A 12,228-nucleotide genomic window follows, 5' to 3' on the forward strand; every position below is an offset into this window, starting at 1 on the left:
CAACAAGGTTCTGAACTTCTCTCTAGGAATATGGAAGCATGAATATTACTTTCTTCATGGTGCATCCCACATAACCCACTAAAATGAATCTCAACTGGGATGCTTGAGAAAGTCAGACAAGTCTCAAAAGAAGCTTAAAAGGGTTCTAGGCTTGATGTGGGAGGCTTTCACTTTGTAATAAAAACACTTGGAAAGTTACTTGGAAAACATAGAGAAGGTCACACCAAAGACCTCATCATCTTCAGTCAATATACAAAGAATCAGAGAGTTTATTCTCCTTAACAGCACTTAACAACACTTATAAGGTAACTGAACAGGTGATCAAGTTGTTGCTACCCAGAGTTTTGAAGACTGAATAATAAGTAAAACAGACTGTGCAATTATGACTGTCTCATTAGCTAAGGGATTAAGATCTCTGCTTTTAATTTATCTGCTCTTTCAGAATGCCAGCCAAGTGTACGTTAACAATTTACAACTACTTAAAAAAAAAAAAAGACATTGCACCCTGACAGTTTTCTCACATTAGCAAGCATGTAAGACTCAAGATTTTGATGACACAGTCTGCAACTTAATTTTCCATCTATTAGAAGGAACAGACATTATCATATCTTATGAGGAGTTCTTTCTGAAGAAACATTCCTGGTGCAACAGCATCAAACACGAAGTTCTACATGAAGTAAAAGGTTTAGAAAGTGTGTTTCCCAGCAGAGGATCTTTAAACAAGAGGACAACATTTTGAAAGCTACTCAACCAGAGAAATATCATCCAATCTGTGTATCAATAAATATAAGATCCTGAATTTTAAAAAATAAAAGTAGTATTAAAAAGAATTAATTAAAATTCATCATAACACATACATTCAATGCAATAATATACAAGCGGCATGTCTATTTTGTATTCCCTGACTTTTGGAGAGCACTTTTCAGCTTAAACAGCACTTCAATGCAGATTAAACATAACTTTAAGATCACAATTAAAAACAGCCTTTGACGGGAAAAAAAAATAGTTTGCATGTAAAAATAAAGTATAAACAAAATAGCCCATTTTGCAAAAGAAACATTATTAAAAATTGAAAAAAAGGTAACTACATGATCTGTGAAAAACTATTCTAGGAATTCAAGAGCATTTTCAAGCAACATATATTCTTCCTAGTTATATAACTAATTTAGGGAAGATTTGTACTCACTTTCAGTACAAGTAGCTTTATTCCTTGCTAAGTGCCTGTAGTTTTGTGAAAGGTGCAAAATTACATGAAAAATACTAGGGATAGCTCACCTATGGCAGGAAAAGGTGAAAACTGGACAATTGAGGGAACAATCATAAGGGTATTTCTGGGTATAAAAGCACCAAGAGGAATGAAACAAGCAAGTCTCCTCTGCATTTAAACTTTTTTTTACATGTGTTTTGGAGTCTAAAAATAATAAGCAGCATACAGATAGTATCAACGGAACTGAAGTAAAACTAAGACTAAAGCTATTTAAATATCTGATCAACTTTAAACAAAAATATTATTAGATCAGCAATTTATTTATAGTGTTTATTCAAAGAGAAAACACTTTATAAATTTTAAGACTTATTAGTTAAATGATTTGGTATGATTTGTGTGATATTTAATGTTTATTAAGTAGTCTGAGGATTTCAGACACTTTAAAGAAGAACAGAAATTTTACAATACCAGAAGAACATGTATATTAATCCACCGATTATGGGTCTTTTTCCTGCTTTAAGTACCTAGGGACACTTCATTAAATAAGATTCACACCCCTAAATGAGAAAATTGCTGTGAAAAATGCATACTGTATTACATTACAGTAAAACATATGATACTGCTTTTTACCTCCAGATCCTAGCTGCTTGTAGAATCTGTATTCCAAATGTAGCTGTGGTGCTCTCGACTTCATTGGCTCCTGATTTAAAAACAAAGACAACATTTAAAAGCCATTGAGCCTCCTGCTGAACCCTAAAAAACTAATACACTAACCTACTACCAGCCAAACTAACCCTGTTGCTCCCAAGATACATGAAAAGTTTGAACATTCCCTCCAAACCGACAGGTAATTAGGAAGCTAGGAAACAAAGCCCAGACAGGTGACACTGTAGTATAGAGGGCTTTTACATCTTGTATCACTCCACTATCCTGTAGTCCAACCTGCAAACTGATTCCCAGACCCTCAATGGAGTAACTAAAAAAAAAAAAATTTGTCTCCCCAGAGTATGTGTCAAAGCCCTCAGACAAAAGGTAGCATCGGTATGGAGCTTAACAAATCAGACAGTCCACATTCCTGCTATACATGATAAATGCGTTTTTATCAACAAAAATAGTTTTATGCTAGGTTCAGGAGAAAAAATAAATCCTTTCACCAAATAGCCACATCCTAACATAGATTGTTGCATCATTCTAAAACTTTAAGTACAAAAAAAAAAAAGCACCAAAATAACTTTGTTTTTAAACCTTTTTTCCCTGGCATAGCTTACATAAGTTAATGAAATATTAGTTCTGTGTCATACGTATTAATGTTGCAAAATCTCAGAATAAAGTGACATGATATCAAACGCAGGAACACACAAGCAGCCTAAATCTAAGCCCTAACTTCTTGAGTATTTCCCCTTCCAAAGTAAATATTACTTTATCATAAGATTGTTAAAGTAATTTCCTAGAGCACCTTCTAGAAGATAAGCCTGGTTTATTGTGATATATGACATCTCCTAGTGAGTCAGTGACAATTTGGACATTAACTGCTAATTATTCCTGCACCAACTGCTGCTACTGGAATTGCAGCATGTACTTGGAAGATTGTTAATACGAACACTTACCAACAACAACAGATAGTGCTGAATGTCAATTTTCAGGAAAAGCTTGGGCAAGGTACTCATCTCTTTCCTCACATCATCTTCTCGAGAAGCTAACAGCTCATTAACCTATGTTCTTTCCAAGTCGTGCATCCAGGCTACAGAAGCCATAAGCCAATCTGCAATTGTAAGAAGCCGAGTTCCCTTCCTCAACCCATCTCCCTCCAACACTCAGATGTTTCAAATTGCTGCTCGTGCTACAGCCAAAATCCCTGTCAGAATCCATTTGTTATTTGATTCTGGCAGGATGCCAAAAGTTGAGGACCACAAGTAAAAATAGGCCAACACAGCAGCTTTTACAAAAACTAAGCACAATTTAATATATGTTTTTATCCTCCACAGCATTCATTCTAGTTGCTTACTGGAAATTTTTGCAAAGAACTGAGCAAGAACTTTCTAAAAACAAAAAGGTGTTAATGCTTTACACGCAGTTGTTAAGCTACACTAGCTGGGCCACCAAAAGCTCTCACTTCCAGTTTATGAGAATACTTGAAATTTATTATCACATATTAAAGACAGATTTCACTTAAAGCATATTATTGTAAATATGGGTCTCAGCAAATAAGTGCAATTATTAACCTCAGTATACAGCTTTCAAACATTTAAATAAATCCACTCTAAAGCATAAAACATTTTAACCTTTTACAAAACTACACAAAAATTTTGCTACCAGTTTGCCTGCAGTGGTATTATACAAACCTAACAGTTACACTATGTACATACATTAATGTATATATACATTAATTAAAGCTTGCAACTCTGCTAAGTGTAAAATATTTTAGTCCATAAAACTCTGCATCAGTTTAACACAACAAGACAAGACACTTAATTTCTCACTATTCAATATTGTAGGATGGTCCCATAACGAGGAAGAAAAACAGCTTGCATGTATTAAATTTATGTGAATAGGCAAGAAAAAAAAAATGGAGTTTCCTAGGGAAAAGAATTCTATTTTTGACACAAACATCTACATTGACGGGTCTTCAAATAAATGGCACTTGTTCACGTCATCAGCAGAAAACTTCTTATAAGTCTCCAGAAGGTACAGGTTCACAAACAGTCTAACAACTCTACTTGCCAGCTGGCCACCAGATAAAGACTAAGTTAAAATCCTGTCTAGAAGATAGACAATGTTAACACTTTTACTGCCTCCTGTAATGCAGAAAAATTTAACAAAATGTAGTTGTAATTTATTTACTGATTGAGAGTTTTCTGCAATTGCATGCATGTGTAAGTAGGCTTAGATGCTTTATTGACTGTTGAGTAGCTACAAACATACAAAGGAAATAATTTTTTTCGTTCAACAAAACTAGTGAGAGGGCAAGAACAGTAACCTATTCATACACAATTAGTTTTGTTCCTACACATCGTACTTTGAAGGATGGAGAGAACTACTGAAAAATTAGAAGAACAGGATACATAAGCTTAAATCCAGAAAAAAAGATACGTTACATGTAAACTTTCACTGTAAGATGAAAATGAAGGATACACTACAAACAACATTTTTATTCCTGACTGTTAAAAAGAGAACTATATTCAAGAATAAAAAAGAAGTAACACATCATGGTTCTGTTTTCATTAGTGTTCCAGTAGATTTCAGGAACTAAAAATAAGCTTGGGAACCCAAAACTGAAGCACTGTTCAAATGCCACATTAATCCCAGAAGACTCTGAAGCCAGCACCTCCTCTTACCAAAGAAATTGGCTATATTTTTGGTTTACGTAATTAGTCTTGAATGTAAAAGCAGCATTGTGAATGTGATTTACAGAACACTGCAGAACTGGAACAGTTCCTTATGAATCCTTTGGCAAATACCTAAGCCATTATTATTTCAAAGCTGTTTCATTAATGTAGATACCTTCTTTTCGCCACAGAAGAGCATTCCCTCTTAATGAGGGGCCTGGGGTTCAACCTGAGTTCTCGAGATTTTCCTGCCATCAAAGAATTAGCATGCAGTTGACTAAGTACTGGTTACCAAAGAAGCAGAAAAAACAGCTCCTTAATTCATAATCTTTTCTCCCTTATTTCTTTTTTTCTTTTGTGGGATGCTTATACATTCAGACAAAAGGATAAAGACATTTGAAATGCAAAATCCATTTCAAGTTCATAATGCATTTTTATTGCAATTATTTTTGCTCCAAAGACATGGAATAAGCTACTATACTTTTCACAATACGCCCTTTCCATCTAGAGGTCCATGACAAAACACTTTACTTTATCCATAGCGTTGTAAGTTTTCAACAACTTTGTTAGCCTAAAGCACAATATTCACCTACTACCTAGTTTTCATATTTTTAATAATCCAGTGAGAACTCAGTGTATATTCTGTCTCTATTTGATATTTTCTTAAGAAGCAAACAAAAGCTATTTTCAGGAAAATTTTCTGTAAGAGGTAGGGTTCTTGTTAAAGTTAAAGATCAGTCTATTAAACAGAGTTGCACGTGATTTGGATTTACTAGTCTACACATTTCAAGTAGAGAGGTTTTGAAATGGTAGCATTCTAGACTGCAGTAATTAAAAAAAAAAAAGGAAAAAACATTCTAGCCTTGGAACTGCTATCTTCCTTCCCACAAACCTCTTACAATTTTTATGGACTAAAATCTAAGAAGTTAGATGATTAATGAATCAATGAATTAAGCATTACAGATGAAAAGCACCAGTGACTACCTCGTAATTTGTTGCCTTTCACAAAGACAAAGGAAAATCAAGCTATTTGCAGAAGTAGCTCAAGCAGAAATTCCTTCCGTTGATATTTGGTTAGTGCTTCAGCAACCTCCCATGGAGGTACGTTTGGGCAATGGAGAAGTTAGTCAAAGGAGAAGGGAAGATGAATGAAGGAGAAGACAGAGCTGAATAACAAATAGGAGGTGCAAGTGTAGTAGAGAGTCATGTATTAAGAGAAGGAAATCTAGCAATAAATAAAAGGGTTAGCTAGGAACCATTTACAGTGCACCAAATGGTAATGTAATTGCAGAACTACCTCATTAAAAGGTACTAGTTTGCATACTACTAGAACAGCAGAAACCTACAGTTAGACAGCACAAAACCCATTCTTAACACTCTTTTTCCAGTTTAAAAAAAAAAGCAGTTCTGGCCTTTCAGTCTTGACTACCTGTCCAACAAAATAAAGGTCCAAATGAAAGAAAATAGGCTGTAAGCATTAAGATCCTGGACCAGTAGCTGTTTTACTACAATAAATACACACTTTTATATAAACCTCATAAATTAAAACGAGTATCTGTGTGAGTCCTAAGGGTTGTAAGAACAAAATTACATAGTTTAAAATTTTTTCTTTCACAAGTAATCCTTAAGCTGCCACAAGTATCTTGAACAAGAACATACTTGTACACTGCACAAGACAGAAAATATTAAACACGCTGAAAATTTGAAGTCAAAAAGATAATCATAAAATCCATTTAGTTTAAACATCAGTAACAGATACTCCGGTAAGCTTTCAGGAATAACCCACACCATCATTTTGGAACAAGGTATATGGTTACATTTACATACAAAACATCTGGCATAGGAGAAAGCAGATTCTCCTACCAGCTGCTCACAAGAAACCAGTAAGTAAACAGTACAATGGTACCATAAGGAATTAAAATACAGTTTTGGTATAGTGCAGGAGAGGTATTACAACCATATCTTCCACCAGTTGCTGTTCAAACTAGAATACATGCATTATTCAAATTACCTCATTCAGTAAACATGAACTACAACAGGTACAGACAATTACTAAAAGGAAGTTATGAGCGCCTTAATTAAGCTAACAAAACAAAGAGCACAGACCTGATGACTGCTCGCAAAACACAAAAAACAAATAAATGCTAGGCATGGGGAAAAGCTGTTAAACTAATGTTTATAAAAGGATAGGAATGTATACCATGAGCAGGTACAACCTCCCTAACCCTTACAGAGTCCTGGCATGCTCTCCAGCAGGAGAAGCAAAACTACAGAAAAGCAAAAATTCAGCAAAAAAATAACATATGTAATAAAAATGGTTTTATCACTGATTAAAAAATTCTCTCACTTGACATCAAGTAATTAGTACTTCAAAATATCACTCTCTTGCAAACTGTTTCTGAATGTGCTCCAGTAAGTAGTTTTTAACTAGGAGTTCTCAGAACATCTTCCAAGTTTTGCCAGACATAAAAAAAAGAAAATCACTTAAAGATTGTTTTTAAAACTAAGTGAATTTAGAGGAGGTATAAAGCACACACAATGACCCATTGAACTGCATCCAGCATTACTCTTTCAAAGTATAACCTGCGTGTTTTTAAACCTGTAACTACTCCTGAAATAATTATTTTCTAATAATTATTATTCTAGTAATATTTTTTCTAAACATTGGATAGTTGCACACACATTTTTCATGGACTATATAAACATAGTACTTTTTAGACTTCCAGTTTTAAGCCATCTATTTCTCTGTTTCCATAGCTTGTCTTCCTCTTTACAGAGCCCAGAATTTCACCACTCTATGCTGTGAAAAGCATTCTGTAGCAACAAGAAACTTACAGCAGTCCCAAAAAAAATTCAAGGACAAAAAGTAAACTAATTCTGTCTTGAAATACCTTGGTTATAAAAACAGACATTTACCTAGAAGTTAAAAGGAACCCAGAAGCAAAACATGAAGTAAGTTGAATAGCTCTAATGAAAGATGCAGAAAAAACAGAACAGTATCACATAACAAATACATAATTTTTACATATTTGTAAATGAAAGGGAACTTTTGACACACCATCACAAATAGAAAGCCTACCAAATCAGAAGTGCAAGTATCAATGACAACAGACGAAAAACAGTTTGGTGCTGGAATAAGAGTGTTGAGCTAAAGACATTCTGTAGAATTTCTGGAGCTTTTTGTAGTCATCTGATATCAGATTTGCATTAAATTTGGCTTTTATCTACTTGTGGCAAGAGAAAGTAGTCTACTAGGAGGACCACTGAGCATACTGCTGAAGCAGGAGTCAATCACCGACTTCAAAGACGTTGATTTAGCTCTCAGAATAGTGACAATTAACACTGGCATTATTCAATATGGCCAAAGCATGTAATTATGACTACCACTAACTGCTTTCATCTACTCTATGAAAACATACAAAAGTATTAATGATTTCAATTAAGGAAAAAAAGCCATTGTATATGTAAGGAAAATCCTGATCAGTTTTTCATCCCAAAACTTAACGAAAAAGTATTAACTTACCAACTTAATTGCCACATGTTCATTTGTGTATAAATTGTTTCCTTGAAAACAAAACAAAAAACAACAAAAACAAGAACGTGAGACTTCAGCAGTGACAGTTCATAAAAACACAAAGCTGCAGGAGATCTATTCTGCCAAAAACTATCCTCATAAAACACAGCAGACTTATGACTACTTTCCTTAGCAATTAAGTAAATTACTTGTCAAGAACTCACTGGAAGATCACAGATGACACACTCAGCAAACTTGGGCTTTAACAGTGTTAAAATAAGAGTACCTTTACAAGCAAAGTATGAATAGCATTTTAAACTCACAGCAAGTCTTAGGACTTCATTTATAGTTTAGAGAGTATAAGATTTTTGGTCTGAATTACTGAAATATACTTAATTTCTGTGATAATTTTCACTGTAGTTCACGGTAAAAAACACAGGGTTACTCTGCCATAAATGTCTTACTCAAAAGTAAAAAAAAGAAATAATAATTTAGTAAGGTTTCAGAGTTTTTTTTTATTATTGTTTTTAAAATGACAATAAGAGGACTACAAGAAACAAAAAAAAAATTAAAAAGCACAAACACAAACATTTTCAACATGTCCTACAAATGCTTTAGGTATCCCAAGAACACAGAAGATAAATGGAAGAAGTTTACATCATGAACATATCATTACTGTACAAATCTGAGTAAAATAAATCTTCTCATTTCAAGATTTAAGCCTACCAATTAAAGATAAATTATATACACTTCAAGAATTGTAACTAAAAGCACAGGCTAAAAAAGGAAAGGCAAATTAAACACTCTTCAGTTACAAAAAAAACAGCAGAATTTGGTACTGTGAAATCAAGGAAAATCACATTTAAACCTCGCTTAAGGTTCTTTGGAACTGCTGGTCAAAGATAATAAATATTCCGGTACTCATTTTAAAACTGCAGCTTTTTTACTGTGATACCATACTTTATGGAGAACTTGGTTCTTGAATAGTGTCAGAAGTGGCAGTTTCATTGAGACAAAATTTCAGCTATTTCACCAAGTTTACAACATTCTTACACTAATGTACCAATTTGCAACCTTCTCTGGTATCTAAGTCAAATTTGATCTTCTATGTTTTCAGATTAATTGCTGAAAGCTTTTTTTTTTTTCTGAAATTGTTATATGGTTTTGCAACATTAGACTAACAGGTTAGAACTGACTAGGGTTTCCATCCCCATTCCCTTCTCCCCTCCAACACTCCAATTCTCTACATTACTAAACTCAAACTTAGGATAAAGAGAGCAAGAGTTACCAAGTTAAGTACTTACACCATTTGGAAAATGCATCTGCTGGTTTAAAAGCAGTTCTGCAACTGGATGAGCATATTTCAATCACCATGACTTCAAAATTTTACGCACTGACTGTAACACTAAAGCTACATAGACGTAGAACTGAAAAGTATCAGGTAAAGAAAAAAATAAGTAATCATTTCTGACACTTCTAATTTCCTTACAGGATTCAAATGTGTCCAGTGTGTACTATTTTAACAACAACCCTGTTTTTCTCTGTAACATTACTCATGTCCAAATTTCACATATTTAATTCATTTTTGTTAAAGAAATTGAACAGGAAAAGTAAGAAATGGACCAACACAAAAAGGTGAATATAGTTACATTTATAGTAAGAAACTGATCTCAGCTCTAGTCCTTATTTTTAAAAATAAGACTACTCTTGCAAAGCTGAAAAAAGGAATTACAAGATCATGTGTCTGTTACGGGATCAAATTTACAAAAAGCAAGCTACCTGAAGGCTACACCCTAACCTGATTACCAAGCAAATGGAGAATTCAATGATCTATCCAGGGACTACAGCAGACATCCCAGGCACCTAAAATACTTATTTACGGATCGACTTTTTTTGTTTGTTTTAAAATAATGCTTTGAAACTGTCTCTGTGTTTTTGCATTGTATTACCATATTGAAGACATTTAAAACAAAGTCTTGCAGGCAACATGCTCATTCAGTCTAACTAGATTATCTGTCATCTACTAGAGTAGTTAACAAATCCAGTTACAGTGACTAACTATTCAGTTCCAGTACCCAAGTGGAGTGATGACAGGTTTATCATTCTGAAAAAACATCAGAAGGGATATTGTAACTTTGAATATAATGAATCAAGACTATCATTTCAAATAATGTAGGACATCACATTTGATGCTTCTGATGATGCCTCTGAAAGCACAGAAGCAGGTAACATGTAATGCATCACAACCAGCAGGAACATAGACTGATGGGATAACGAAAGCTTATCTTAACTATAACTGAGGAATATAAAAAAGCTGTTAATAGTAAAACTTTAACAGCTCAATATTGAAAATAATTCAGTTCTTTGCAAGTTAGTGGTTGCACACTACAGATACTCGTTTGACATACAGCCAATTTACCATGCTAACCACAACAAGCCACAGAACTCTGGCAATTCCTTTCCTCTCAGGTGGAAGTAGTACTGCAATGGCTACTAGGCTGCAACTGAATTTCTTACTTTCTGAAGCACAACTTCATCACTCTAACAACTTTATGCCTCCTATATGGCTTAAGACTGGACCTTAAGACACAGGCTAAACATATTCAAGTTTGATGAAGTCCATAAATTAAGTGCTTGTGTACATCTTTGTTCACAACAAGGGAGAGATGCCTGCATTAAGTTGCTTTCTACTGTAGTAATGCATACAGAAAAATAAGTTAAAAATCTATCTGTAATACCAATCTTAGCTGTCACTTTCAGTAGTTTACACAATTAAAACATCTTATCCCTAATAAATTAGGACTTGAAGAATCTATGTATGAAACAAATAAGCAGATGTTCAAGAAAAGCCTGCTGCGCGTTGCAGATGGAAGGACAGAATACTCTTCCCCTCTTTCTCTCACCTGTATGCACAATTTATTTCACTATCACACTAATTTTTAGCTACTTCAATATTATTTCTTTCAAAAAGAAATGGATGATTTCACTCTGTATCTGCTGTAACCAAAAGAGATATGATAATAATCCGAAATTGATAACCAATTCTGCATGTTGTGACCACACCAAGATAATGGACAAGAAAATATTCAACTTAATTACTTCATAGTTACCTTCAGCAGTAAATGTGACATTAATTATACTGGTTTCTTTTATTTCATTGAGAGGTTTAAGTGAAAAGTAATCATTCAAGTAGAGTTTAGAAAAGTTTAAGACAAGTTCAAAACAGAGCTCCTGCCTGACTTCTGATTTTCAGAGACACATATATAACAATCTCATTTAATTGCTGCTGGAATAACTACAGTGCCTCTTACTGAGACTGTTTTAAATTCAGTATCCTCATTAAGGGGTACAGAAATGCTCTTTCATTCCTCTACAGCACTACTGTGCTCATCTTATTTGCATTCTGACACAGAGTATAGTGCCCCCTGAAAGCACTATACTAAAACCTGTTTGTATTATCTTTCTGCAGCACAATAAGTAGTTCTACCAAAAGCAGAATATCAACAGAAATGCAACAACATAGCCCACCCTACTCTCAGATGCCCCATACCTGAATAAGTCCCTTTTAACCTTTAAACACAGCATTAAGTCAAGTCTTCCATAAATACTGGAGCAAATTCTTGCCATTAACTGTTCAGTTAGGTTAGTTAATACATACAGAATTTCCAGATCTTAAAAACCCTGGACAACCATGCTGTCATCATGGAAATTTAAGCGCCCAAAAATAAATCGGTATCTTCTCTTCCAAAACCACATATCCATCATGTCCATCGTGTACTTTTTTATAAATGGTAAAAAATCCAGCCCCCCTTCCCCTTCCTTCTCCAAAACTCCAGACACAGTCTGACTGCCCCTAATTAACAGAAGCTTACTGTTTAGCCTCACTATACCGTTACTGGTGAAAAGGAAACCAAGGGATCCAACAGCTTGCGGTTGTTAAACCTTCTGGAGTGCCTGCTGCACTGTCTTCCAAGAGACCTCTTAAGACAGTATTTCATGCCAGGCTAACAGGTGGACGATATGTTTCATATACATTTAGCTTCAAATACATCTGAATAAGCTGCTTCTGGAAGTCAGGATAGAGAGCAAAATACGGTAACTATGAAAGCATTTCCAGCATCTTAGAAGAGATAACTGGCTGAATGTGGGATAGCACTGCACACAGTTATGAAATGTTGTTA

The 12,228-nt window shown here is 34.4% G+C and overlaps 1 protein-coding gene across 20 annotated transcripts in view; it reads right to left on the minus strand.

Annotated features, from left to right (window-relative positions):
* Window positions 1-12,228, minus strand: part of CSNK1G3 (casein kinase 1 gamma 3) — a 79,127-nt gene that overhangs the window by 53,762 nt on the left and 13,137 nt on the right. For 11 of the 20 annotated variants that reach the window (XM_080573695.1, XM_080573697.1, XM_080573681.1 and 8 more), the window contains 2 exons: window positions 8,057-8,097; window positions 1,838-1,907 (listed from right to left, as the gene is read on the minus strand). The exons of 2 other annotated variants lie outside the window; for them this stretch is intronic. In XM_080573695.1, coding sequence (XP_080429821.1) covers window positions 1,838-1,907; window positions 8,057-8,097 — 111 coding nt within the window. Of the gene's footprint in view, window positions 1-1,837; window positions 1,908-2,814; window positions 2,970-8,056; window positions 8,098-11,937; window positions 12,114-12,228 lie in introns of those variants that run through there. 7 more of the 20 variants (XM_080573685.1, XM_080573686.1, XM_080573687.1 and 4 more) reach the window with 5 other exon arrangements.

This window comes from Anser brachyrhynchus (genome assembly GCF_964034855.1).
Source record: "Anser brachyrhynchus genome assembly, chromosome: Z".
In the NCBI taxonomy this organism is placed as follows: Eukaryota; Metazoa; Chordata; class Aves; order Anseriformes; family Anatidae; genus Anser; species Anser brachyrhynchus.